The sequence below is a fragment of the Phragmites australis genome, chromosome 4 (assembly GCF_958298935.1).
Source record: "Phragmites australis chromosome 4, lpPhrAust1.1, whole genome shotgun sequence".
NCBI lineage: Eukaryota > Viridiplantae > Streptophyta > Magnoliopsida > Poales > Poaceae > Phragmites > Phragmites australis.
In genome coordinates this window covers 21,009,883-21,037,848 of record NC_084924.1, presented here as the reverse complement: position 1 = coordinate 21,037,848, position 27,966 = coordinate 21,009,883, and the positions used below count along the sequence as shown (strand labels likewise).

Below are 27,966 nucleotides of genomic sequence, written 5' to 3'. Positions count from 1 at the left end.
CCCGTGTCCATTAGCGCTCCTGTCCAGAGCGAAGAGAAGGCGAAAAAGCGCCGCCGAAGCAGCATGAGCAGGCTTCTATTGCTACGCAACAATAGAGCAGGCGCGCCGCCCACAAAATGTTTGAATGATCGGGTAAAGAGCGAGCTTCTTATATGGGATCCGACGCATCCAGCAGAGCGAAGCAGCGTTCCATTCTTTTCGGCGGCATCCTTCCGCATTGGCGGCGAGTGGAGTGCCACAATCCCATTCATCATTTTTGATCTACATAACCCAAAGCCCATAGCACTGGCGACGTCTCCGGCATAAATGCAAGGAGGATGTATAGCTGATATAGGATCTTGTGGAACAGGATTTGATTCTGCAAGCGGTTCGGTACGAACGAAGAAATTTCGAACAAAAGGATCGGAACTCGCTGATAGGAAAGGAGAGAAAAACAAAGCAATGCCAAGAGCTCCGTCAATCTGCTGTTCATCGATAGACGAAGCTCTCTCTTTTTCATCTCGTGCCAGATGTAACAAAAGATTAGTCCTTTTTCCTTCTCGCGAACCACGGGAGCGCCCAGCGCCCAGAAGAGCAAAGCTCATTTTCAAAACAGGGTCAAGCGGCGCATTAAAAAGGGCTGGCCCGTTAAAAGGACGCTTACTTTGCGAACGAAGTTCAGAATCAACAAGGGTTCTCCGAACGAAGGGAGTGTACAACTGGGGCGCAGCCCCACTTTTTTGTTGGAGAGATAGAATGGAGTTCTTCACGAAGTTCGAGACAAAGGAAAAAATAAAAGTTTCTCTATAGCCTCTTCGTTTTGAGACATTATGGCTTTGGGGTCGACCCCGGTAACAAAAAAGGAATCCATAAAAACTTGGGATCCAACACCATGATAAAATACTACCCTCATGATTAGACCATGTCCCTGAGATTTGATAAAAAAAAGGTGCATTAGCGGTTAATACGTTGTAATTAGATAAGTTATTTGGAATATGACGGAACGAAAGACCAAGGAAAGGAAGAAGAATGCACCAAAATGCAGGTGCTGCACCAAACGCTGGTGGTTGTTTCTTGTTGTAAGTGAATGCAACGAAAAGACCCGGAAATAACGAATAATGAGAAAATTCATTTATAGACATTTCATGCTCATTTCTAAATTTCTGCTTAGTTATTCCCATCATCCGGTAACCACAGGATGATCCCAATCTCCTTTTAGTAATAGATCTTTTTGATATGTCTCAGTCTCAGCGGCAAGGAAGAGAAAATGAATCGAGTCGTTTATCAAGAAAGTGGACGAGCATGGTGGTCCCTATATCTCTGAGGGGTGTACCACTGTTTTTTTTTTCAAGTCAGCTTAAGAGGTTCAAAAGAGAAAGTCACTCTCCTTATTCTGTGCTAGTGGAATGGAAGCAAGACTCTTTCCTATCCACTTTGCCGAGGGGAGAGAACTAAAAGATAACTCAAGCTAGACAGAAAGGTGCAAAAGTCCACAGTTTCTTAAAGATCCTGTAAGCAAGTAGGTTCAGATTGTCATTTAGCTTAAATTTCTTCAGTCTCACAAGCGGGTCCGCATGCAACAAAAGAAATTGTATTTGCCTACTACTCCGACCTTGCCCTGAAAGGATAAGGAAATTGGATAAGAGCGAGAGCTAGACTGACTGTTGGTCCAATGCTAGTGGAGGATTCAGACTGAGGACCCCCTGCGGCGGCTACTCATAAGAAGATGAAGGATTGAAAGAGGACTGATCACCCCTCTGATTTGTGATCTTTTAATAGAAAGAAAAAGCCTTCTCTCAGACTTCAAGGTCAATGAAAGCGGGATTCAAAATGATTGACAGGTACCAAAGCAAACATCCCTTTTCCCCTTGCCTGCCTCCCCATGACGAATCCTTTGTCTACCTGGATCTTCAAAGAGCCTCATAGCAAAAAATTCTCAAGCAGAGAAGCCATTTCTTTCTCTCTCTGATACAAATTCCCATCTCATGAAATTTTCTATTCAATTTTTCTTAAGAAAATATAGGGCTGGCCTTTAAGATAGGATTCCATAATTGCAAATTTTTTTAGGACTCAAAAAGAAAGCAATAAGACTGAATGAAAAGTGGATTTTAGACCTGGCTGACTGACATGTTTACGTCTCATATTGGCTAATGTATTTGGAAGCCCTAGGAACGTCTGTCAAATCTTATTAAAAAACTTTCCAGGGTGGCATCCATGCTGAAAAAAGAGCTAAGAATATGAGTGTTGGTGGTTGAAATAAATAGAATCCAAATAAAATACCAGAAAGACAATCAAAATAAGCGCATTTGGGAGCAAATATAGTGACCATTAATGAGAGTCAGGTTCAAACAATTCAAGGATTGTAAAGACCATAACATCAAAGTAGAATGCACCAAATTGAGCCTATTACCAGTTCCAGGAAGAGCACACCAAAAGAAAGAAACTATTACTAAAAAAGCGAATCACATCTCGATCCACAAACTGCCAAAAGCCTTTGTTATTCCATTCCCAGTGGAACGTCAACCTGTTTAACAACAATGAAAAAAAAACGTGCTGAATTCTAAAAGAAACAACCTTATTTTCAAGTGACAGGCAATATCCATTTCAACCTATTATGAAAGATAAATGGGTTAACTGCACAGCTAATTGAATTCCTTTTCGAGGTTGAGTTCATCTTGAAACCGCATTTGCTTCCTAATTAAACTGAGACTAAATCATAATATGAAAAAAACGAAAGACTCCACAGAACATGAATGAATTCAGGTACATCACATCAGGCTGATATGTGCCGGTATCATACCTGTTTCAAGATTCTTGCTAAGCCCTTCTTGTTGCAACATATCCAGTTTCTTCTAAGGTTTCTTGAATTGCTCAAGTTCCTGCTCAACGCTTCTTGTCTAGCTCTAGTCTAGCACTTGTACCAGTCGCCTACCAGATCACGGCTTTGCTCCAATTCTTGCAGTCTCTCCAATTATGCAATCCTCTCCAAAATTGGGGCTTTTCTTCACTTCAGCACTTCCCCTCGCAGTGGATTCCACTAGGTTCTTAACCTCTTCCCAATTCTTAAACTGAAACCTGCGATGTCTAATCCAACTCGGCACCTAACCAGCTTGTCAGCATCGTAAGTTTGCCTCAACATTCCCCCTAGAAATAGAATAAGAATGTAAATCTACTTTCATTTATTTATTAGGGATGAGACTTTCTTTTTTTTTTCTAGAACTAGAATAAGTATGCTCTGGAGTAAAAGGATTCGAACCTTTGCATGCCAGTACCAAAAACCGATGCCTTACCACTTGGCTATACTCCAAATGGTCGGTTCCTGGGGAGAGGGGGAAGGGAGAAGCAGGGCTCGAAGAAAACGAGCCGTGCAAGGACGCGGGGATATAGCAAGTAAGCTGCAAGGTTTTCCCTTTAGGACCGACTACAACAAGCTCGCGACTCTAATAGAAACTAAGGGTCAGCTCTCTGCTCTATTTGCTTGCAATGCGTTGCCTATCAAAGTCGGCGAACGCTTCCACCCCCTCTTGCCCTTGTTACGCAACACGCCAACAAAGAACTTTGGTTCCGTTGCGCCCTGTATTCCGAGGCGACCATTTCGCGCGGTTCGATCCATTTCCCGATCCGCAAAATCCGATAACGTACCTATATGAGTGGGATGGATGGTAAATCATTTGCAGTCTTTTTCGGCAGGACCTAGACACGGAGGTTCGGGAAGTAGCGCATGACAGCATTCACTGGTGAAAGGACTGGCAGCAGCGAGAGCATCATAGTTGACATGGTCGGAGCTACAGTCCCATATCCGTCTCTACTCTTTCTGTAATTGACTCCCTCCCGCTCCCAACCAACCTTTTCCTTTGAAAGGTCTTCCACTAGTGGTTGAGGGATATGAATCTGGATCCCGATCTTGTCTCACGGACTATCCCGTAGTGGTTCTGTGACCGTCAATTGGATCTATTTCTTTCACACGGTCAACTGGCATTGGTTCAACTAACTGGCTGGCTGCTATTGATTGATATCAGAGCCCGAGCCTTTGCCCCTTTTTGCATGGTCAACGAGTTATGGTCCACCTCCTATCGGCTACTGAAGCCCGAGTATCAAACTACTGAAAGCGGAGGTTCAACTCGGTACCTGCTTGATGGTGCTGGCAGATCGACTACTTGGTCTGGGGGGTTCCGTATCAATCCATGGGGGCTTTAGTCATAGCCCCCGCCTCTGCTTTGTTCCCGCTCTAGGCTTAGACCATCCTTCGTCAGTGCTTCCTGCGCTTCAGATTATGGAGCTGTACGACCTTCCGGGTCAACGAATGAAATGAAACAACTGCCTCTCCCTCTCTCGTCCATCAAAAAGTGTTATTTCCTCCAGCTCCCGACTCCGCTTCTCCCTCCGATGCCGGTAGATTAATTCATTGACAAAACCCATTGATTCCAAGCAAGAAAACGGATGCGCGTTAGCGCAACGGCTTTCGCGCTAGTTGCTCAATCCGTTGCTTGTTTGGTGAGAAAATCGCTGATGCGAACTCGGTAGTGCTACTGAAACCACTTTGTGCATCTTCTGTTGCCAGGAAAGAAAGACGTGCTGGGTCAGTCCGGCACGTCACGCTTGCTAATACGGCCCGGCTGCCCCTATACAGAAATAGTTTAATCGATTGACCGACTTAACATACGCGTTTTCGTTATGGACAAGCTCTCCTTCTGTGCGCATCGATCGACCGACGTAGGGATTTGCATGGGGCGTTGCGCGTCGCGTCGGAGATTGTCAGACAATAAACGTTTCAATGGGTGTAGGTACAGGGGGAGGGGGTGTGGCGTACGCCACTGACTTTCTGGTGTGCAGGATGCACTTCCCACATGATTGTACAGTAGGCGTTGGAGCCCTCATCTGTAGGTACATGGAGGTGTGGTGATCGCATATGCGGAGCAGCTTCCTTCGAGATGCCTTTGACCCGGGACCTACAGTCAGCACGAGAGCGTTAACATCAAGGACGGAAGGATTCCCATGCATGATGCGTACAACTCTAATCGCGAAGCGAAGTCAAAAAAACAAACCGATGAAAGGAGAGAATGCGGGAGACAGAATGATGTCGGGCCAGCACAAGAAGTCAGACTAAACAACCCATTCGACGCGTCGGGGGTACTCGACCACCGGGAGATAGGGATTTAGTGACTTACCAACCAACCGGACATTGAGGGCAAGACATACCATACAAATCACGGCTTCGGCTGCTGTAGTCCTCTAGCCGAGCCACTACTAGCGTGTGTGTAATTCATGGCAGTTCACTATTTTTTTAGTTATGGAGCTATTCTCTTTCTTTTATTTTTATATAGTATAGAGCGGTAAGTTAGTGCTGTTCTAAGGAAGTGGTAGCTGTTCCAGTACACAAAGAAGGGAGATTTGTGTAACCCGAGCTCTTTGATCAAGACGGTGTGGCCAAAGTCAATCCTTTGAGAAAAAAGTCATGTATTTTCGTTGGCTATAGTGATCAGCACAAGGGGTACTGCTGTTATGATCCCCGCACGCAGAAAAAACTCATCTCAAGACATGTCACATTTGATGAAACACGATTTGCCTCGCTACCCCATGCGCCTCTTCTCAGGGAGAGATACACACACGCGCGATGACTGCTTTGCCACCGCCCACTCTATGTGCTCCGATTAGCGTTCCGACGCCTGGTAGTGCACACGGCTCAGATTCGGTTGACCACGCCCACATCCGCTTCAGACATAAAGGACCATTGAGGTCCGGCCCTATCGTACTGGAAGTCCCATGCTTTTCGTTTTTCTTCTCGTGCGTTAGGATTGAAACCTAAGCTAATTAAGCTACTATCTTTGGAGAATGGTATCCGTTCATTTCTGCCTGTCCATAAGCGTATATAGGATGAAGTCTAAACGAATGTGCCACTCCCATTACGGTTAAGGCATTTGAGAATATTAGCATTGGGCACTCTAACTCGAAGGAAGAAGCCGAAGCCAGTCCAGTAGCTCGAACTCAGACTATCTACGAAAAAGATGGCATTCTCCCTTAATCTGCCTTGTTTTGAGAAGCGGGGAGGTAGTTTTGTCAAGCTCGTTAAACGCAACGACAGTCAAGGCTAGGAAGATTTTCCAGGCCAGCCAACAAAGTGGGATATTCTTTGGAAGAAAGCCTGTATTGTTTGACAAGATCTTTAGGTCGGTCTCAACACGTTGGCATCTTCTATTCCTGACTCATTGGGGATATTATGCCTTTTGCTTGTCAGAAGTAGACCGACGATACGGACTAAAGTAAGTCAGATCTCAAAATATTTCATCATACTCAGTCCTGAAAGAACAAGCAAGGGATGAGCGCACGCTGGTAGTAGAAGGAAGCGGAGATGGAGGCAGCTAGGCATCAGTTTGAGTTCGAGATCGAGACCAGCTTCAGCCACTATTGCTAGGACGGGCTTACTTAGACTGAGAACAGAGATTCTTTTCTCTGCTATGCTACTTTCCTCTTTCTTCCCTGAGGGCATTCCTTTCCTGAACATAGAGCCAAACAGTCTTGCCCGGAACTCTATCCCCCCGATTCCTTCCCTTCTTGAAGAAAACGATACCGAGAACACCATCCAGGCAATAGCACTTGAAAAAATGAAAATACCATCTGCGTCAGAAAATATTCTATTGCTATTCGGAGAACACAGGCTTCGAAAGCTTACTGCCCGGCCATGCTACTCTGTTTTGGTTGAAGTACCTTCTGACACTGCTGATTCCATCTTTATATCGTTCGAGCTAGCCCCATGACTTCTTGGTCGAGCGCAGCTCTTGTTCGATTTCTCTTTCTTTGATCGAGCGCAGCGAGAAGCAAGTCTGGCGAACCTTGTGCTAAAATTCCTTCTTTTCTTTCTTTCTTGGTTTTGGATCGTTTGTTAAAGGTGGGAAAGGTTTGTTTACAAAGGCATGACTCAACTGCAGCAAACTTATCAGGATTGTACCTACCGTTAAATTCGTGCCGCATGGCAGTCTTGCATGTAAAAGGGCCTGTGGTGGTGGTTATCTATCAGGCGGGAAGCGCCAAGCCTATCACGCGGGAAAGACCCCTAACCAACCACCAACTTACCTTCCAACCAAGCCCTTCGATCCCGCGCTGCTGCTGGGTATATAATCTCGGTCCTCCCCTTACTTTGAAGCCTACAGCTCCACAATTAGTTTTCCTGTAATTAATGGCAAGAATCCAAAAGATACTGTTTTTTTCTTTTTCTTGTCTTTTTTCTGCTTTTTCATGGCATCGAAGCTACGCGAGGGAAAGCGATGCTGCCCACTCTGCCGCAAAAGGGGGCGGCTTTCTTCTTCCCCAAAATGACAGTTCCACCATCAGGGCCCAGCATGCAGCAGAATTCTGTGGAGAGGCTGCGTTTTACACTAAATGATGCAAAGCGCCTTGTGCCATCCGGCGCTAATCTTCTACATCACTAGGTTAGCGGGACCTGAAGAAAGACTAAGTCCGTCTGTCGAAAGCTCAGTTGTTGGTTTGGTGATACTAGTGCTTTCTAGTGTTTGAGTTGTTCAGGAGTCGTTATAAGTCAGATTACCTCATTGTAACGCAGGTGTCCCCTGCTTTCCTTATTTCCTTTTTTCTTGTATGAACTTTGGCTTTCTTAATAAAGCTGGGCGTCTATCCTGAGTGTGAGCATTCATAGTTGTGAACTTGTGATACTATTGTTTAACTTGCTGCAAAGACTACTTTTACTTGCAATTGGTTCATAAAATGGTCTGGTGCTTTAGGGGGTCTGCTCCCACAATTACTTAAGATCTAGTGCTGTTCTAAAGTCTAAACCAAGGAGCAAATGCAGAATTATCTGTAGTTAGCAGTTGTGTTTTGAGAAGAGTACTTCCTTATCTGGAGATTCTAGACATTTGTTATCTGGGGAAGTTAACTAATGAACACAGAAAAGTGATTAACCTAATGAATATTCTTATATCCTTGGTTTGTTAGCAGTTCTGGATTTTTAAGCCCTTTCTTTGATTAAATAAGAAAGGACTACTTGGAAAGCGACACAGACACTGGTACATCAGGAAAACCTTTAGAACTCTCCGTTCAACTTGATCTTCGCAGGAAAAAGCTTCTTCTCTATTAAGACAAAATATCAATAAATAGACCAGCCAGCCGAGTGAACAAAGCCAGCCACAGCTTCTCTCTTCCTTCTAGCTCACGGGGAAGGAAGAAAAGACTTTTCTTATTCCAAGCCAGCTACGGGACAAGTGAAACGGGCAGTTAGTTCAGTGAGGACAGCAGTTCCAGCAAAGACAGTGGAATGCCTTGGTAAAGCTGTTCATTCTCAACGGGAAAGGATTTCTCTATTGCAACGGGGCTAGTTTCAACAAGGTGAGCAAAGCTAGATACTTAGGCTTGTCCAGTTGTTCCACCAACCCCTGCTCCCGACCCAGGTACATTCTTCTTGGCAGCTCAAGACCTTTCTTGTTCCTTGCTCCCGTGGATCGATACTAGTTACTTACCTTTAATCTTAGCTTAGTGTCTTTTACCTAACCTACTCGCTCGCCGAGCTTTTTTTATCTTGGTTATTGGCTTTTTTACTCAAGTTAGAGCTTTTCTTTCCTGGCTTTTTCACTCGAGTTGTTTAATTGTTCGCTTGGCTTTAGCTCATTTTTTTTGTCCATTTCTTCTCTTTTCAGATCCCCTCGAAGTAGGAAGAAGAATGGCAATGAAAAATAATAGCAATAGTCGTCTCGTAGGTGCAGGTGCTGGTGAAAGAATAGCTTATGGGGCTGGAGTCAAAGGAGCTTTCATAGACATAGAAATCATAATAGAAAGAGCAGGCCTGCGAGCAGCGAGTGCCCTTTGTAAGTTGCGAGCCTGTCAAACCATAGGCGCCTTACCGCCCCCCCCCCCTTTCTTTTTTGAATTAGAAAGAAGGGGACGGGGGGATGAAAGACAAAGAAAGAGATCAGGGGGCTTTATTTATGATCGGAGAAAAGGAAGGGGCGTGGTTGATGTGTCACTGGGGAACCCGTAGGAAGGGGAGACGACCGGCCTCATTCACATCTGAAATCGCCAACATGAACACAAACGAAATCGTCGAATTTCGTATAGAAAGAAAAGGAACCACTTCTATTCTCTTTTCTTAGGTATATGAAGAATTGCTTTTTGGTCCCTTTCGTCCAGTGGTTAGGACATCGTCTTTTCATGTCGAAGACACGGGTTCGATTCCCGTAAGGGATAGGTACTTATTCCCGGCCGGCGGTATCATTGCTGAGTGATCGCTCGCTATCTGGCTTGAAAAGGTGGTCCGGGAGCTTTCGGAGAAGGCCGAAAATACATTTTTCCTTTGAATTACTCTGACATTCCATGTTTCTCATGTTTTATGCACCGAGAGAAAAAATCGAAAAAATCCATATGTCCATAGATTTAGATGATTTGATTAATTGTTTGCACAAAGAGTACACGTTTAAGTATTCCAAAATTGTGCATAAAATCAAGTTTGAGGAATTAGTCAATTCTATTTAAAATGGTAATTATGAAATGCAAAAAATAGACAACTTGGTTGATTTGACTTTTCCATCTCGGCGGGAGGGCCCAGGTTATGTAACAAAAGACGACATTCTGAGTTTTCCAGTCTTAGAAGGTGATCCTACTTATAGGCGCCATTTTGTGATTCCCCTTTCAATCGAGGATCGTATTGTCATTGATGCGTTATCGGATGTGTTATTAATAAAAGCGCAAAAGTTTATCGATCCTAAGGTCCATATTTATGGAAAAACTGTAATGTCTGGAGATATTTATCTTGGTAATGATATAGGTCCTGGTTTGCGGAATGAATTCCATTCTTGGAATGGTGTCAACTCAGTAGCAGTCTTCGATATTCATGAGGTTCTTTCACGTGTGGACCTAAATATGCTTTTTTTAAACCTAAAAAAAAGTGTAAATGCAGATCCTAAAGTGTGGAAATGTTTTTTGAGCTACTGTGATGTAGCTAATGAGCTACGGCAGAGTATGTCCGAATATGATGCCTTTAACGAACCTCCTTTTCGTGGATTGCCGCTCATAGGTTCTCTTCCAGTCGTTTTACTAAGCATTTTTAGTTCTCTGGATTCGTACGTGAAAAAATTTATAGGTGATTGGCCCTATGTTCGGCTCAATTACGAGTTGATTTTTCCAATATTTGGTGCGACTTCCATAGATGAGGAACCGTACCTCGAATTATATGATTTTTTTTAAAAAAACGCAATCCAAGTCGATTGGGTATGGCTTTATAACCATTCAGGGATTCATTCTCTACGCACTGGTTTCTTGCATTTGCATATGGAACAAGTCTTCTTTTCGGAATTTTTCTAATTTACTGGCTCTAGTATTCACTGGCTTTCATGGATTTCATGTGATTAGAGAAGATATGTTTCATAATTGAATAAAAAGAGAGGAACACTGAAAATAAAACCCTCTTAACGACACATTCGTCCTGAATCCAATCCAACGTTGCCGGAGCTATGGAACCTATTTGATTATAGCTTGCATGCAATAGCTATAGGTTAGTGAAAGTAGGCATGAGTGGAGGGAGGGCACTAGTAGCCTTATCACGTCAGGTAGCTTGCTATCCGAACAACTACGATATATGCCGCTTCGCTACAACTACTACGCCTATGGGCAAAGATCACTTGAAGATAGAGAGTCATGGGCATCTATCAAGTACTGGAGGCAAGCTCGTCAACTAGTACATAGCCATAGCATAGCTATGATGAGTCCAAGGTTTACGCATCCTATTTTCGCCAGCATATCTTCTCAATCAGCTTCCGAACAAGACGACCCAGCGCAACACTACTACGCCCTATTGCAAGCGTTGTCAACAATACATTAGGAATGTGAGGCAAGCAAGCTCACGTAACTACATTCACATATCTTACGCAACATTACGTAAGTTAACAAAGCAAGCTAAAGCTACTCTACTTATCTATCTACTTCACACATGAGTTGTTCTGATAGGAATCGAATATCAGTGCCTTGCAATAGATCAGTTCTAAGCATTACATTAGTAGCATCTTTATGCAAAAGATGCATTGCATCAGAGGTTTTTTCTTTCCGAGTTGCGTGCTACTTCTACTTCTTCCGATGAAAAGTAACGAATTGATCGATTTGCGGTAACAGCAAGGAACGGTATATGGTAGTCCTCTGGTAGCAAGAGGTTGCTAGCAAGGCTAGACTAAGCACACAAGCTGTATACCAACGATTCTTGTGGCGTCTAGTGCCAGCAAGTGACCTATTTGCTTACTCACAGCGTACTTAAAGAATAGTAGGTTGCAAAGAACAGCACCTGCCTGATAGGAAGGAAGCTAACCAAGCCTCTTCTGTTTAAGCTAGACAAGGCCTGAATAAGAAAGAAGGGTACAGTAGGCTGGTGACCCTGACGATAGCACTAAGAGTGGTTGAAGAGTGCCTCGGGAATCACCTCAATCGTTGAAGAGTGCCTCGGGAAATAGAATAAAAGCACTCCTCCTAAAAGACTGATATCCAGCTCCATATAATCCAACAATTGTGCTCTATTTTCCTGAAGAGAAGACACTTGAACTTCGTCATGTGCTATTGTGCTTTTGAACATAAATAAGTGCTGACATAAAGTCATAGCCTATGTATCTAGACTATTAGGGAGTAGATCTAGACTATTAGGGAGTTGAGTGTATGAATCTCGTAGATGGAACACCAATTTCTTATTCATCCCTCCTTTTATTCAAGAAATTGATAACTGGTTCCTGTTGTGGTGTAGAGTATAAGGTACGCAACATAAAAAATGAATAAATCCTTACCTATTTTTAATAGAAAAACAAAATTGACCCTGAAAATGTTTCATCATTTAACGGAAGCTATTAGTAGCTTTTTATTATATATTCGAGAAAAAATATAGTGAGTATAAGGATTTGAATAACGTATCATATTTGGATGATTGTAAAAAAACTATCTATTCCTTCAATAGTTTGAGCGAGAAAATCAAATCGTATTCTATAGAATATGGTAGTGGTAATCATATAACTGCTTTGAGGAGGAAGAGGGAAATTGTCAATAACTGTTTGCAAGATCCACGTATATTAAAAGAATATATAAATGAATATGTGCAAACGCACTATGAAATCCGTTATAGATATTATAGTCCTAATTGGAATAATATGTGCTTATTCAACAATAATATCGAATTCAATCAACCAATTGTGAGGTTTCATTATAATTATCTAAGGGATATGCTTTCTTTAAGGAGTCTCTCTCCTATGAAATTTGGTGAACTCTCTATGCGAAGCAGATTATGGACATCTTTACAAAGATTAACAGAATCTTTAAATTCTACATTGACCGCTAAATACACACAATGTTTAGTGAATCTTATGACAATCCAATCCAAGGATGGAACATCGTTTGTATGTGGGAATTTCTATGCTCTTGTCAAATTTGGGTTTTATACCATTGTATGGTTCAGGTATATACCAGTTAGCGGTATAGAAGCGTTACCCGTTGATCTGTTTCCAGAAGATTATGATGTCTTTCTCAATGAGAGGGCAAATGTGACTGATTATAGTAAGGTAGTTTTCATGGAAACGAAGGATCTTACTCCAGTAGTGCTGTCTGCCTCTTGAAATGTTGATCGTTTAGAAGATTGCAGCTAGGGTTTCGAAGTGGCCTATCCTTATATAGAACCCGCTAATAGGCTCCCACGTTGGAAGCCCTTTAGGACTCTAACACCTCATGGATCACAATCCAATCAAACTCATATACAAATCCAATCCGTATGTTTTGTTCCAACACATTAAGTGTGTGACCCATTATGTTTATATATAAACGGCTACGACTCAGAAACTCTTACCAAATAGAAATCAATAGTGGTCAATAGCTGGACATATTGACTCCCAAGTATACACAAAGATCATATCGGTTGAACCTTGATGTACACATACACCGGTCCCTTCTCCTCAAAGTACCAGTCAAGCTCAAGATGAGATACGTGCCACCCTTGTGATAGCTCAATCATTCACTCGATCAAGTAGTGGGTTCATCATGTTTAAATCTTTAATCATATTAGCATGGCCATGCACTTTCTCAATCCAACTACCTCAAGGGGCCTAAAGATATCTCTCCCATAATTAAGGAGGGGCAAATTCCATCTTGATTGCTCACACCCCATAACATATTTCATGACAAACCGGAAAACTATCTTTATGACTATCTAGTTACAGAATAGTATTTGGCAGCCACAATGTATGTGACTACACATTCTTGAAATCAATGACGGTCTCAGGTCTAAGGATCCTACAGGTACACCATCTGATATAACAACTGATGGCACATCATAAATAACAATCCCGGTAGTATGTCAAGGTGGGTCTATCCAACATCATGTTTTCCAACATAAATATCCACATTATTGATCTGGTATCTCTATACCTATGATCCGTGATCAGGGATCAATTTAGAATAACATCATGATACAAACAAAGAGTTTCACGAACAAGTCACATACTTGACAATCAATGTAAATGATAGTCATTCTTGAAATAACACATTATTCAAAAGTACATAAATATAGATATGATACAATCATCTCTATGATTGCCTCTAGGGCATGTCACCTTCAGGATCTTCACTATTTGTAAGAGTTGGGTGAATCCTTTCTGTCAACTTTGCGCTAGCCACACAGATCAGAAAGAAAAATATGTAATAGGATAGTCAATCTGATCAAAAATGTAATCGAGTTACCTTTAATTTACCTTATCTATGAATCGGACTATCAAAGTTGATCGATATTCCATGAGTCTTCGAATATTTCACCATTTGTAGTAGATAACTACACTGATCCATGTCGGGTGACTTCGACTACTATGTAGGGTCCTTCCCACTTAGGTGATAACTTGTGCCTCCTAGCATGTTTCTGCACCTTTCATAGAATGAAATCCCCAGCAGTGAGTTTCCTAGGCTGGATTTTCTTACTATAATATCTATGCAATGCTTGCTGATACTTAGCTGCTGAAATGGATGCTCGATCACAGTACTCCTCAAAGTAGATTGATATCATCCCTTCGTAATTTCTCTTGTCCTTCTTCTAAGCAACTTTCCACTTGCGATGACCCAAACTGCAATTCAATTAGAAGCATTGCCTCTACTTCTGGACTAAAAAGAAAGGAGTTTCACCGGTGGCCCTATTAGGCGAGGTACGGACGGCCCATAGCACTGAGGGAAGTTCTTTTACCTAGCGTTTGGAGTAAGATTTTAGCCTATCGAAGACCCGAGTCTTAATAACCTGTAAAACTATACCATTCGTGCGCTCAACTGGACCGTTACTTTGATGGTGAGCTACCGAAAAAAAACAAATTTTGATGCCAAATTCTTCACAGAATGTAGTAAAGGTCCCGCTTATGAACTGGCTACCGTTAGGAGCATAATTATCCAATGTAGAATGTTGTATTGAGTAATTATGCTCCAGATGAACTTTTTAGCCACTTATGCGGTTATCTTTCCTATAGGTTCAGCCTCTATCCACTTAGTGAATGTGTCAAATAGCCATGAATAGGAATTTCAAAACACCTTAGGCCTATGGGAACCGTCCCAGGATATCCAAGCCCTAGACAAAGAAAGACCAAGAAAGAGGAATAGTGTGTAGAACCTGGCTGGTCAAGTGGTTTCCCTTCTGAAAAATTAGCAGCTTCCACACTTTTTGACCAGCTCGAAAGCATCCTTGAGGGCAGTCGGCCAATACACCCTTGGCAGAAAACTTTTCCGACCAAGGTGCAATAAGACGCATTATTACTACACGTGCCTCCATGGATATCGAGAAATATTTTATTGTCCTCTTCCTGAGTGATGCACTTCATTAAGGTTTCATTACTCCCCTTTTGGTAGAGCTTGCCATCTACCAGAGCATATAGCTTGGACTTATGAGCAATTTTCTCTGCAGACACATCATCGTCTGGGATCTTTCGACCTTTGAGATAGGCTCAGAATGAAGTCATCAAAGTTGGTTCGCATTTGAGTAGTGCAGCTACCGTGTCTGTGAGTTTTGTCTCGCTGACCTGACTAGACTGCTGATCAGGTTGGGCAGCGTATATGCTCGAGGCTGTCAAGACTGACATTTTGAGGATTTTCTCGATGAAGATTCCCACATGTGTTGATGAGCGAGGTGAAGCGAGCCTAGCGAGTTCATCTGCGGCGGAATTATCGCCTCTCCGAATGTGCGTGATTTCCAGCCATTCGAACTTTTGCTTTAGCTTTCATCCCTCATTCAAATAAGTTATCATGTTGTCATCCAAGTACTGGTACTCCTTTTGCACTTGGTTTACAACTAGCTATGACTCCCCTTTCACGACTAGTCACCTAATTCTATGTGACTTAACTATGCGGAGCCTGTTTTCTAATCCTTCGTATTCTGCAACATTATTGGAAGCTTTAAATTCTAATTGAATGGCGTACCTAAGTTCGTCACCCATTGGAGATTTGAGTATGATGGCAGCCCCCGAGCCATGAAGCGTGAGCAATCCATCAAAGAGAAGTGTCAAGTGGTCTTTGGCCAAGTTTGGCTTTGCCTCTTCAACACTTGTCCACTCGGTAATGAATTCTGCCAATACTCCTAACTTAACGCTTGTACGTGGTGCGTAGTCCACGTTGAACTCATTGAGCTCAACTGTCTATTACGTGATTCATTCAATTGCCTCTCTATTGCGTATAACATCGTTCAGTGGGTACATCATCACAATGGTGACCTTGTGTGCCTGGAAATAATGTCGACGCTTTCAGGAAGACATCAAGATGGCACACAGCAACTTCTGCACTTTTGAGTATCGTAGCTTAGCATCATGTACGACTTTGCTCACATAGTAAACCGGGTTCTAAATCTTGGCCTTCTTTTTGGAACATTCCCGTTCGACCACCAAAACCGTGCTTACAACTTGTGGGGTAGCTACAATGTACAAAAAGAGCTCCTCTTTTTCATCAAGCAAGGTTAGAATTAACGGAGATGAAAAATACCTTTTTAAATCTTGAAAGGTCTTCTTCGCATCTTTCATCCACTCGAACCGGTCTTGTTTCTTTAGCAGCTTGAAGAAAGGCATCCCTCGCTTACCTATCTTGGAGATTATTAACTAAGGGCTGCTATACATCCTGACAGTTTTTGAACTTTCTTCAGTGTTCGAGGTGACCGCATCTGGTCGAGAGCCTCAATTTTGCCCTGGTTGGCCTTAATATCTCAACTTGACACTAGAAAATCGAGAAGCTTGTCGGATGGGACGCTGAACGTGCACTTCTCGGAGTTAAGTAGCATACAATACTTTCTAAGATTATTGAATGTTTCCTTGAGGTCGTCAATCAATGCATCTTTGGTTCAAAATTGGACTACAATATTATCAACATAAGCTTCAACATTGCACCCAATTTGGGGCTGTAAACAATTTTGAATACACAGTTGATAACTAGCACCATCACTCTTCAAACCGAAAGACATCTTTACATAGCAAAATACACCAAAGGGAGTAATAAAAAATAGTTTTTTCTTCATCCTCTACTCCCATACTAATTTGATGATACCCTGAATAGGCATCTTGAAAACACAGTAATGCACAACTTGTCGTAGAGTTGACAATCTAGTCGATGCGAGGAACAAGAAAAGGATCCTTGGGACAAGTTTTGTTGAGGTCAATAAAGTCAACACATATTTTTCACTTGCTATTGGCTTTCTTCACAAGGACAAGATTTGCATGCCATATGGTATGATGAACCTCACGAATGAAGCCCGTCTTTAGGAGTTGCCAACCTCCTCCTGGATGGCTTGTTTTCTGTCCTCCATGAATCTTCACTTCTTCTGTACCACAAATTTGGCATCTGGTTCCACAGCTAGTCAATGCTTGATCACCTCCCTAGGGACCCTGAGCATGTCAAACGGTTACCATGCAAACACATCTTGGTTTTTCTGGAGAAAAGTGATGAGCTCGAGTTCCTATTTGGAATCAAGGTCGACCCCTATTTTGATGGTCTTGGTTGGCTCAAACGGGTCAAGGGGCATTTGAATGTGCATCTAGGCCCCTTGTGGGTTTTGGCTAATTGATGACAAACGATTAAGGGACTAATGAATTTATCGAGTTTATGAACAGGTTTTAGTCCCATTGAAAAAGGTTAAAAGAAGTCGACGTCCCTCAAAAAGAATGAGAAGAGGCATGAAGAAACTCATAGGGTTCAATTTATTTTAATTTTGAATTTGAGTTTAGAAATATCGTACTATAAAGAGGGATGCATTTTTTAAGTCTTACTAGTGTCTCAGTGCTCAAAGTATGACACAATCACTCACAGACACCGGGAAAAAGGGCAGAGTTGTTTGAGCCCAGAGTCTCCGGGTTAGTCCAGAAACTCCGGATTCTGTCAAGTGCTCCGGAGTCTCCGAGTGAGACTCTGAGAGAATGTCTCTGTCTGGCTTTAAGTCTGAGCCCGGAGTCTCCAAGTTAGCCCGGATACTCCAGACTGTGTAAGCGTTCCGAAGTCTCCAACTGAGACTCCAAGAGAGAGTCTCTGTCTCACTTCAAAGCCTGAGCTTGGAGTCTCCGGGTTAGTCCGGATACTCCGCAGGCTGTTAGTGTCCTGGAGTCTCCGAGTGAGACTCCGAGAAAGATCCTCTGTCTGCCGATGGTGCTAAAGCCGGAGTCTCTGAGTTGGTCCAGAGTCTCTGGGTCCTGATGCTTCCGGACCTTTCGGTCATCCTCCGAACTAGTGTTTGGCCGGTTTTTCTCAAGTGTTACCCGAAGTCTCTCCGGGTGAACCTGGATACTCCAAGTCAGTGTAACGGCTAGTTCTGACAGGTTAGCTGCGTGAGTTTCTGTGCTACCCGGAGTCTCCGGGTGAACCTGGATACTCAGAGTCTGTCTGAAAAGCACAGTAACAACTAGTTTTTAGGGGAAGGTTATAAATACCTCTTCACCCCCTCCATTTATTGCTGCTGAGCTACCTGTGAACTAACTCCCTCAAGAGCATTATATAGCCCTCCCAAACCCCTCTAGTGCTTGATCTTTGCAAGATTTGAGAGTTAGGGTTTGGGGAGTGAGATTTAGAGCAAGAGAGCAACAAGCAAACCTTTGAGCATTTTGAGTTCTTGCCAAGCTACAATTTGCGTTCTTTTCTCTTGAAGCTTCATGCTTTTAGACGGCAAGAGGTCACCCGTAGAGCACCCAATCTTTGTGGAGTGCCACAAGAAGTTTGTATTACCCGTGAATTGAGTAAGAACCCTAGCTCGATCTTTATGGTCGCTTGCGTGAGGATAGGGTTGAAAAAGACCTGACTTTTTGTGAGCTCCTCAACGGAGACGTAGGCACTTTTTTGTGAGGTGGCTGAACTTCGGGAACAAATCTTATCTCCATTTACTTTCTTGCACTTTACTCGTTCAAATTGTTATTTAGGGATTTGCCTCAATATTGTTGTTTGCGAGTATTTGAGTACGGGTTATTGTTGAAAGGAGCATATACATCTTATATCTAACTTTAGTAACTCGTAGACTATATTAGACTTACTTAAATTTACTTTAATTTTGAGTTACTATATAGTCTAGACAATCCAGGTGAACTCAGATACTCTGGATACGGATTGAGCCGGAGTCTCCGGACACTGTCTGATCCATTGCAGAGTTTTAATTTTCAGAAATGACTATTCACCCCCCCCCCCCCCTAGTCGACATCAAGTACTTTCAGCATTGCCTTGACACTACCACCAGTCTTCTTGTCCTTAGCACCATTGTTGTTCTCACCCTTGGTGGCGTCATCGGACTTGGAGGCCTTAGTGAGGCTCATGAGCTTGGAGTCCTTGACCTTAGTGGCGGATTAATGTTTCTGATGCTTAGACTCCGTGCATCTTGCAGTAGTTGTTGTTCGGCCGAAGTGTTTGACCATATCTAAGCTCTACCTGTCGCACTTGACCACTGCACATTGACCTCCCTTGATAGTTATGACCCCTTTAGGGTCTGGGATCTTGAGCACCTGGTATACGTAGTGCACTACGGCCATGAACCTACCAGGCATTGGGCGACCTAAGATCACGTTGTAAGTTATCTTGAAGTCTACAACATCAAAGTTCAGCTTCTCTGTGCAGAAGTTGTCAGGCTCGCCGAACATGACCAGCAACTCGATCTGGACAAGGGGCATGGTCGATAGGTTTGGAGTTATATCGTGGAAAGGCTCAGCTTCTGTCTTGAGCTCTAAACTTTGGTTCCCCATCTTGTCTAACGTCTTGGTGAAGATGAGGTTGAGTGAGCTACCTTCGTCGACCAAGGTTCTGAAGACCTTGACGTTGAGGATAGTGGGCTGGACCACAACTAGATACCAACCTGGGTGTGAAACTACGGCTGGGTGGTCAACTTGACCGAAGGTGATCAAGACGTCCGACCACTTGAGGTATCGGGGAGGCCCAGTCAAAGCCAGGTTGACCTCCCTTTCAATCACCTTATATTGTCTCTTGGACTCATACGCGATGGATCCTCTGAAGATGTGTGCCAAGTTCTGGCTAGCCTCGTGGAATCCAGGCTCGTCATCCTTAGCGTATGGCTTGACCTGTTTGCTGTGATATTCTACAATAGCAGTCTTTAGCTTATCTTTGAGCTTATTGTTGATAGTGTGGTACTCATCAAAGTCATGTTGCTTGGTCCGATGAAAAGGACACCACTTCCTGCCATCATGTCTCAGGCCCTTATTATCTCTGGCATTGCGTGACTTGCTCCTATCAACCGCGACTATGATTGTGTCTAGACCCTTCTGCTTGTCACCAGGTTTTTTCTTCTTCCCCTCATTCTTTGAAGACTCGGGCTTGTCCTTGTCAGACTGAGGGTTCTTGGCATGTGTCAGGGCTTCAGCACCATTTGCACACTTGTCAGCTAGCTTGAAGAGTTCCTCGATTGTATTGATCTTCCAGGTAGCCAACTTCCCGACAAGATCTTTGTCCTTGACGTCTCTCTTGAAGGTGATGATGCCCGACCCATCGAAGATGTCTGGGATCATGTTGTGCCTATCAACTAAACCTCCGAATGAAGTCACAAAGATATTCTTCATTACCTTGGTTCAGCTGATGAAGATCGTCTTCCGTTCCCAGACGCTGGAATGTACCTTGGAAGTTGGCGATGAACTAAGCCTTCAGCTCGGTCCATGATCGGATCAAGTTGGAGGGCAGGTTCAATAACCAAGACCTTGCAAGTCCATCGAGGGCGGTTAGTAGGTAATTAGCCATTACCTTGTTATCACTGCCAGCCGCTCGAATGATAGTGGTGTATATCTATAACCACTCGTTAGGGTTGAGCTTCTCATCGTATTTCTAGATCGAACTTGCTTTAAACTTCTCGGGACATCGTATCGACCGAAGCTCAGGTGCGAAGGTTTCACAACCTCTGTCGAACTCTTTAGGAGGTGATGGGGAGGGCTACCACACTTGTTCCTACGGACAGGGGAGTCACATCGACCATCTTGTGTTGGAGATCTGTAGTTGTTGTAACGCCGGTCATCCTCGCGGCACTCCTCACAACGATTGTCGATCACCTCCCATAAATCATGCCTATCATGAGGGATGCAGTTCCTCAGGTTGTCCTGATTCCTATGCCTATGGATCGGGTAGTTACAGTTTGATCTGCAGGGATGTGCTCAAGCTCGACCACCTGAGCTTCTCGTTGCGATCCCTCGACTCGAGGATGTCTGTGTCCGTGACTCCTCGAACTAGTGCCTTGCCTGCTAGGGTACCAAGAGCCACTAGGGTTATTTTTGAACAGTTTAGATCTGAGCTACATCGAGCAGAGTCTTCAGCTGGTTGACCATCTTGGTTAAGTGATTTGTCGGATCCAATTCTAGGAAAGATCTTAGAATTAGATGTGCACCTTGGACGTTGGCATCAAGAGTACTGAAGGCACTACTACCAATACTCGGCTGCGGTTGAGCTAACGTCACCCCATGGTCGCTGTTCCAAGGGAGCTCGTTCCTCGATCTTGGAGCTATTGCTAGGGGAAGCACTTGACCGGGAGGTGTTTCCATAGCAAGTCATCGTTGAAGGTCAGGGTGCATGTGACCTTATGTGGTCCGTTGATGAAGAGTGGTGTCAGGGACAATGGTCGGGGGTACCTCCTCCGCGATACTGGCACCTAAGGCAACAGTCGCCATCGCTAGATCCTCAAGGATTCTAGTACCATTGTTTACCATAGCGTCTGGATCTCCCAAGTTATGTTCAATAGGTGTTCCATCGACAGCTACGACCATGAATACGAATCGATCTATTTGGCTGCTCTGATTGCTGGTGGAACTATTATCGCTGCTCTCGTGATCACCGTTGCTATCGGTGTCCATGAGCTGAAGAACGCTAGGTTCCTTAGGATCCCAGTCGAGGTGCCCAACCTCGCAGTATGCGTCTAATAGGCTGGACTCAATAATATCGGTGTAGATCAATCCACCTTGATTGTCCTAGTGGTATGCCATAGTTCCGAAGATGATTTCAGAGCCGATAGGAGGTGATGCGAAGATGACTGCCGCTGACTCAAAGTGGTCATAGAAGCTGTTGTCGAGGAATCCGACACAGACGCGCACTTGAGACATGATCGATCCTGAAAAACAGATGAAGGCCTCTACCTGGAGTTCCAACTATCGAAGATTAGTTCTTGATAATATATTCGTAATTGAACTAGGGTATCTTCAAGATTAGAGATCGAGCAAGAAATAAGAGATACGATGTAGACAGGTTCAGACCTCAATACAGAGTAATATCCTACATCTTGTGTGGATGATGTTGTATATGAATTGTCTCGAGTATAAGCAATATGACTAGACCTTTTACAATAGAGCCGATCGGATCTAAACTATTCTAAAGTAGTCGTCGAATATCTCTGATGACTATGGTCCTGCTGTTGCTTGCGCCAAGTTGCGTATGTATTAGTCTGTTGAGTTCCCCCTCTGAGGGTCTAGATCCCTGCTTTATATAAGGGTCATGTCTCTGCTCTGAATCTAGACATAGTCGATAGTGAATTCTTCATCTTGTTAACCAAGACAAGATAGCCAAATCGCACCTAGAAACTAGTTGGTTAACCTAATTAAGACCATCCTAGAATAGATTCTTGAAATCTCCGAGTATAACAGGTCTCGCAGATTCGAATCCGCAATATCAAAAGTTGTTAAAAATGTGTAGATGTACCATATCCATATATGATATACTTCTTGTGTGTATACACCTCATAATTTAATATTCAACACGATTCTACCGGTTACAAGTCAGAGAACGATTTGAGCCATAATGGTGTTGGTGATGTAAATATGCTCTAATAATGGAAGGCAAAAACACTACACTTAGTTCAGGTGAATGCTTCTTCAGTGAATCAGTTTATCGTTTTCACCAGCGAAGAGATCTCCTGAAATTCACTAGCATACCTCTGTAACCAAAACCATTACAAATTTCAAATGAACAAGGCTGGCACTAGGTCGGTGCACGATCACAGCAGACTATCTGACGAATTTCAATTCCTTATTTTACCTTTGACAGCACGCACTAAAATTATTCCCAAAGGTTAGTGTACATTGACAAAAGTGGATCACAGTTCATCATAAATGGGAGGAGCAGGAGGTGGAACATTTGCTGGGGCAGGTCCATGCTAGGCTTTTCCTACAATGTCCTCAGCTGCTAATGAACCTGATCTGATGGCATCAGCCAGTTTCCTTTGCAGCGTCAACAGACCAATACATCTCGAGATAAAAGAACCACCAAGGAGAAAATGAGAAAGCCAATAGCCAGAATAATCCTGGGAAACATATCTAATTAGCAATTGGCACAACACACAAAATTGTTATTAGACAGGTAGAAAGTTTTCTTGCAGATAAGAAATCGACTGCATAGCACAAAAGGCAGCTGACATATTACTTAAGCGATTTTTTTGTTTCAGGATATCATACAAACTGCTGAGAATGAGGAATAAACAGTCATGCCTGGAGTGTTATTGGACTAAGCTTCCTTCAAACAAGGAGAATATGCATCCTTAATGCATCCCACGCGTTCTTGGAGATGCAAAGCTACAAATAATAGGACTTTGAAGATTGGAGCAATACTATCTGTTTTCATAAGAGAACCTATGACCCTAACTTAAGCAATCCACAAAATGTGTGCCTTTTCACCTTTACTAAGCACAACTAATGTATCGTCTGCAACAAGGCGCAGAGAACATCGAGGAGGTAGTAAAGAAGGTTGCCAGAGCTTGTTTATTCTATGACTGACTGGTGGTTATGACGTCTTTTACACACACTTTTAAAAGGCTTTTTATATACTTGTTAATTTTCTTTAGATGTTTGTTTAGTTTCAAACTTGTGTAATATATGCAACGCAAATGCCAGCGTGTTTTCTGCAAGCCACTGTTTTTGCTATGCAATGACTCGAATTATCCGAACAAATGATAGTTGTGTACTGGCAGTTATAGCATTTGTCACATTTTCAACAAGTGGAGCCATGGATGATGGGTGTGGTTCGTAGATACTAATTTGCAAAATGTGAAGAGCTATTAGTAGCTGTACACATTATATATAGACATGTCTTTCAGTTATTTGGCTAGCATGCAGGCTACATGACCACGTTTTACTCTGATTGGCAGTCATGCCAGTTTAGAACTGTAAAAAAGATTGAGAGTACCTACCTATCAAGAACATCTTGCTGTTGCATCATGGAGAGCAAACCACGGGTACGCATCAGCAAAGAGTGGTGCCCTTGATATACACCTTCAGCCTTCCGGAGAACACTTATTGATTCATCTGCAAATTTTAATAAATTAGTTTGCAAGTGGCAACTTGACTCTTGTTTTGAAAATGCGAGAAAATAAGAAAACATTATGATTCATACTACAGGTATGTGCTGTAATTTTTTACTGACAACAGACAAACTTCTTATAGTTAAATAACAAAGCATACTCGGAGAAAAGCTCAAATATAAACGTACGGAACTAACTACAATCATTGATCCCTATCATCTACAAGCAGCCACTCTTTTATCCACAGTGATCCATCACATGAATCATCAAAATTAAGATGAAGTTATTTTTGCTCAAGAGATTTAGCAAACAAAAAAAAATAGTCGTTCAGAAAATGATAAAAACTATGAATACAGACTACAGGCTTAATTAAGAGCATAGGAATACATACCAAAAGTTGCCAAGGTATTTGCACTCATTTCCATTTCATGTGGACATCTATAACAATTAGCTTCAAGTTTAAGAGCAATAAGCCAGTAGCATTCAAGATATCAATTAAACACATGGAGATGCTAACCTGAACCATCAACTGGCGAGACCGACGTAGGCTCTCGGTGATACTTTCAGCAGTAGATGTCATACCAGCCTTTGTCCTCCAACATTTAATAGGTCACAAATCACAATACATAAAAGAACTAGATGTTGCTTGCACTATAAATGTAAAAGGGTGGTTCCTTAATTAAAGTGCAACACATTATACTTTTGGCAATAAATACAAAAGGCAGTTCTTTCATTATTGCAATCCATTAACACAACAACTTTTAATTGTTATACCACATTTAGTTTAAAATACAGAACAAACGAGAATTCACTAGTGATAGCCATTGTCTGACTTTTCAAATTTCAATTGGCCTATATTAGACAAAACCAAATGGAAGGAATTCCCAAATAACTGATTAAATCATAAAAAACTCAATCAACTCCTTAAATATCCCAGATATTGGCTTAAAGGAAAAATGACATCATGGAAATCAACTTACTAGAGATTACGCCTGCAGATGGTAGACTCTTCTCCACCCCCTAGAAGAAGCTCCCTCTAGAGAAAAACAATTATAAAGTGATAACCTATAAGTTATAATGGCACCTACAATGCTCTAAGGTGGCAAGGTGCCTACAGGTAGTTTCTTACAACTTCTGATACAGAAGTTGCCAAAACTAACACAACAATGGTTGCATGGGTGCTTGTGAGTACATAGCCACCTACAAGAAGAGGTTGCATATGAATAGGTTCTTAAATGAGTGATTTACTATGTGGCGTCACTTTCAAACACCTCGTGCATGTATTGCTCAGACAATAAACAATCCGATTACCATCACATAGTCGAGGCAAAATCACACACCTCTTCTTGAGCAGCTTTTCTAATGTTCTCTTTCACTTGTAAATTAGCATTCCTCAGGCTAGCACACAGCCTGCAAACACAAAATAAAAATTAGTACAAAAAATAATCTAAGACGGAAAATGAAAAGAAAATTACAAGACCATCTAACTTCCTGTATTGTCCATCCCATGACTCTAAGGTTGCCTGGCCAGACTGCACTTCGTCAAAAGTGGGTAGCCGCTGTGCTAGAAGATCAAGCCGGAACTGCTGTGACTTGAGCAAGTGCAGAACATCCTGCGCAGAACCATTCAGCATAGGAAGAGAATTTGCTTCCTCTGTCCCTTTACCTGTTTTCCTGCATGATGCAATTGCAGCAATGCTCTCCTCAAGCTGTGTAACTGCTTGTCTCCATTCCTTCTTCAGGTTCTCAACAGCTTGTGTGACCTCGTCCATCCTAATATCTGGATGGATCAATTCAGAAGACTAATCAAGCTGACACTTAAAAAGCAATGGCCGGCAAACACTTATAACAAAATCAGAATCTGGTTCGATGCCTAAAAACTACAGAGTGAAGTAATATCCAACATGAATGAATGAGCAACTTTTGGAAAAGTAAGTTCCTTCGATAATATCCAGCCACGCACCATCCCTCATACAAGTGGAGCATAAGGCCTCGTTCCTTAACCTAGGCGACGGGTGCGGAAGGCAGAAACCAGGACCAACCGAGAGCGCCGGCAGGTGGATGGTTGACGCCTGCGGAAGGCAGGAGGCAGAAGCCAAGACCGAGAGCGCCACCAAGATCTGATATAAACAGGCTAATAGGCATGGGGTGGAGAGTGCGATCTGTGATCATAAATACCCTTAATACGATAATACACTAGTAGGATATGTATATAGAATCCAAAAAAATTATAAGATTATAAAAGTATTTTTTTTTTTTTGGTCATAGGTTAATTTTAGTCCTGAACCCGTCACTGCCCACAAAACAACAGTGTTTTTCATCACAGGCTAACAGCAGTGTTCCTTCTTAACACCAAAATACTCTTGGTCCAGAAACACGTCCTAGAATTCCACAGCGTAAAATAAGAGCATTGCAAGGAAATGCATCAAGAAGGTATCTTTCAGTTGAATAATCACTAAGTAGTCCCGAATTCTTAATTCCAGTGGTCTTCCTTCCAGATCCAAAGCACACCACTCATGAGCAAATTCGCTCGATTTAGGGATGGCAATTCGCTCGATTGAAATCATCAAATAGCCGCATTGTAGCAAATGGTTAATTTTGAGCTCGGGCTACCTGTGTGTACCTGTTGTTCATGCAACGCCCAAGACAAGATGATTGGTTCCTCTATCTCCCCAGCCGAAGACGTCGAATTCCTGGTCATTTACTCTCCCTCCCCCTCGTATGCGGCACACCTGACGGGAAACCCTAGGTGCAGGAGGAGTAGCGAGCAGGGTTAAAAAAACTGTCGGTAACCGCCCAAAAATCGCGGTTACCGACCTTCCCGGTCCAGTCCGGTTTCAAAAACCGAACGGTAACCGAAATTTGAATTCAAAAAATTCGAAAAAATAAAAAACTTCAAAAAAATTCAAAACAAATCTTTAAAAAAACTAGACACAATTCTAAGACCTTCTGTGAAAAATAATTTCAAAAATAATGTCGTTTGCATCATATTCTATAGGGAGAAAGTTTGAAAAAAATGAAAAAAATTGAAGCGTGCGGCTCAATTATTAACTCACGTTAAGGAAAAGTGTAACATGCAAACACATATTTTTCTTGTATAAACCGTATTTTAAGAGAATCTTTAAAATTGATTTCACTTTATTTAGAGTTTTATTAAATTCTCTATGATTTTTACAAGGTTCACAAGCATAAAGTGAATATGTTAGGAAACAGCACTGTAATTAACTTTTTCATGTCTACTATTATTTTTTCTACGTAAATAATAATATAAATAATCTAATGAAAGTGGTTTCACTAATTTTTGAGGTGTGATGGGTCAGTTATGAATTAATCTAGTCGCAACACATTTACACAATCATGCATGTTACAATTACTAATTCATGAGTTCATATATTTTTAAAAGATATAGGATCATGTAAGAAGACTAACAAAATTAGTTTCATGATTTTTGGATTAGCAAAGAATAAACTATGCATTTACCTTGGTTTAACAAATAAAATTTCTCACAGAAAATTTTGAACTTTTTTATGAGTATAAATACTTTTATCATGTAGATCATGTTACAAGGAAGCCAACAAAATTTGTTTCACTTGATTTGAAGCTCAGATGAATTAGTTATTGATTTCACAAGATTGAACCATTTTTTAGGTTTTTTGTTGAACTGCGCTGAAATTCGATAAAACCGCTCGATAAATTGAGAAAACCGAGCGGTTACCGACCCAAACCGCTCGGTAACCGATCAAATCAAAAATGCGAGAAAATCGCCTCGGTAACCGACCCAAACCGCTCGGTAACCGACCCAAACCGCTCGGTTACCGAGAGGGCAAAAACACGATTTTTTCGCAAAAATTCAAAATTTGCCGAATGAATTTTCTCCGAATTTTTTTGAATTTTTGACCGGTAATCACGGTTACCGCCGGAGGTCGGTAACGTGAACCCTGGTAGCGAGGAAGAAGATGAAGAGGCTGCCAGACCCAGAGGATCTGTTGGAGGATGGCGACTCGCGGCGGGGAGATCCAGGGGAAGAGGGAAACGCGGCGGTGTGGATCTGGGCCTCGCTGTTTCGCTTGGCACGGTGGAGGGAAACGGATACAAGCGAGGAGACAGCAGAGGAAGTGGGGAACAGGTGCGTGCTTAAGCCAGTGACCCAAGTTGGAAAACATTAAGTGAAAACCCTTTCTCGATGAAAACATGAAAATCCTCTAAAAACACGTTCAGATGCACCGAAAAATTCGGAAAAAAATGCCACACATGTATATGAGGTGGTG

General features: G+C 42.5%; 2 protein-coding genes, 1 non-coding gene and 1 pseudogene across 3 annotated transcripts; 2 read left to right on the top strand and 2 right to left on the bottom strand.

Annotated features, from left to right (window-relative positions):
* The first annotated feature begins 285 nt into the window (after positions 1-285).
* LOC133914666 (uncharacterized) lies at positions 286-2,234 on the top strand. The gene is made up of 2 exons (XM_062357722.1): positions 286-525; positions 2,184-2,234. The coding sequence occupies exons 1-2, from the start codon at positions 307-309 to the stop codon at positions 2,232-2,234; spliced, it is 270 nt and encodes an 89-aa protein (XP_062213706.1). The 5' UTR covers positions 286-306.
* A 6,865-nt stretch (positions 2,235-9,099) lies between these two features.
* On the top strand, positions 9,100-9,171 carry TRNAE-UUC (transfer RNA glutamic acid (anticodon UUC)). The gene has a single exon. It is a non-coding gene; the product is annotated as a tRNA-Glu (tRNA).
* Positions 9,172-18,848: 9,677 nt separating this feature from the next.
* Positions 18,849-19,940, bottom strand: LOC133914665 (uncharacterized). Its single transcript, XM_062357721.1, has one exon. It carries the CDS (start codon positions 19,938-19,940, stop codon positions 18,849-18,851), a length of 1,092 nt encoding a protein of 363 aa, XP_062213705.1.
* A 2,294-nt stretch (positions 19,941-22,234) lies between these two features.
* On the bottom strand, positions 22,235-26,460 carry LOC133914266 (uncharacterized; annotated as a pseudogene).
* Positions 26,461-27,966: the final 1,506 nt, after the last annotated feature.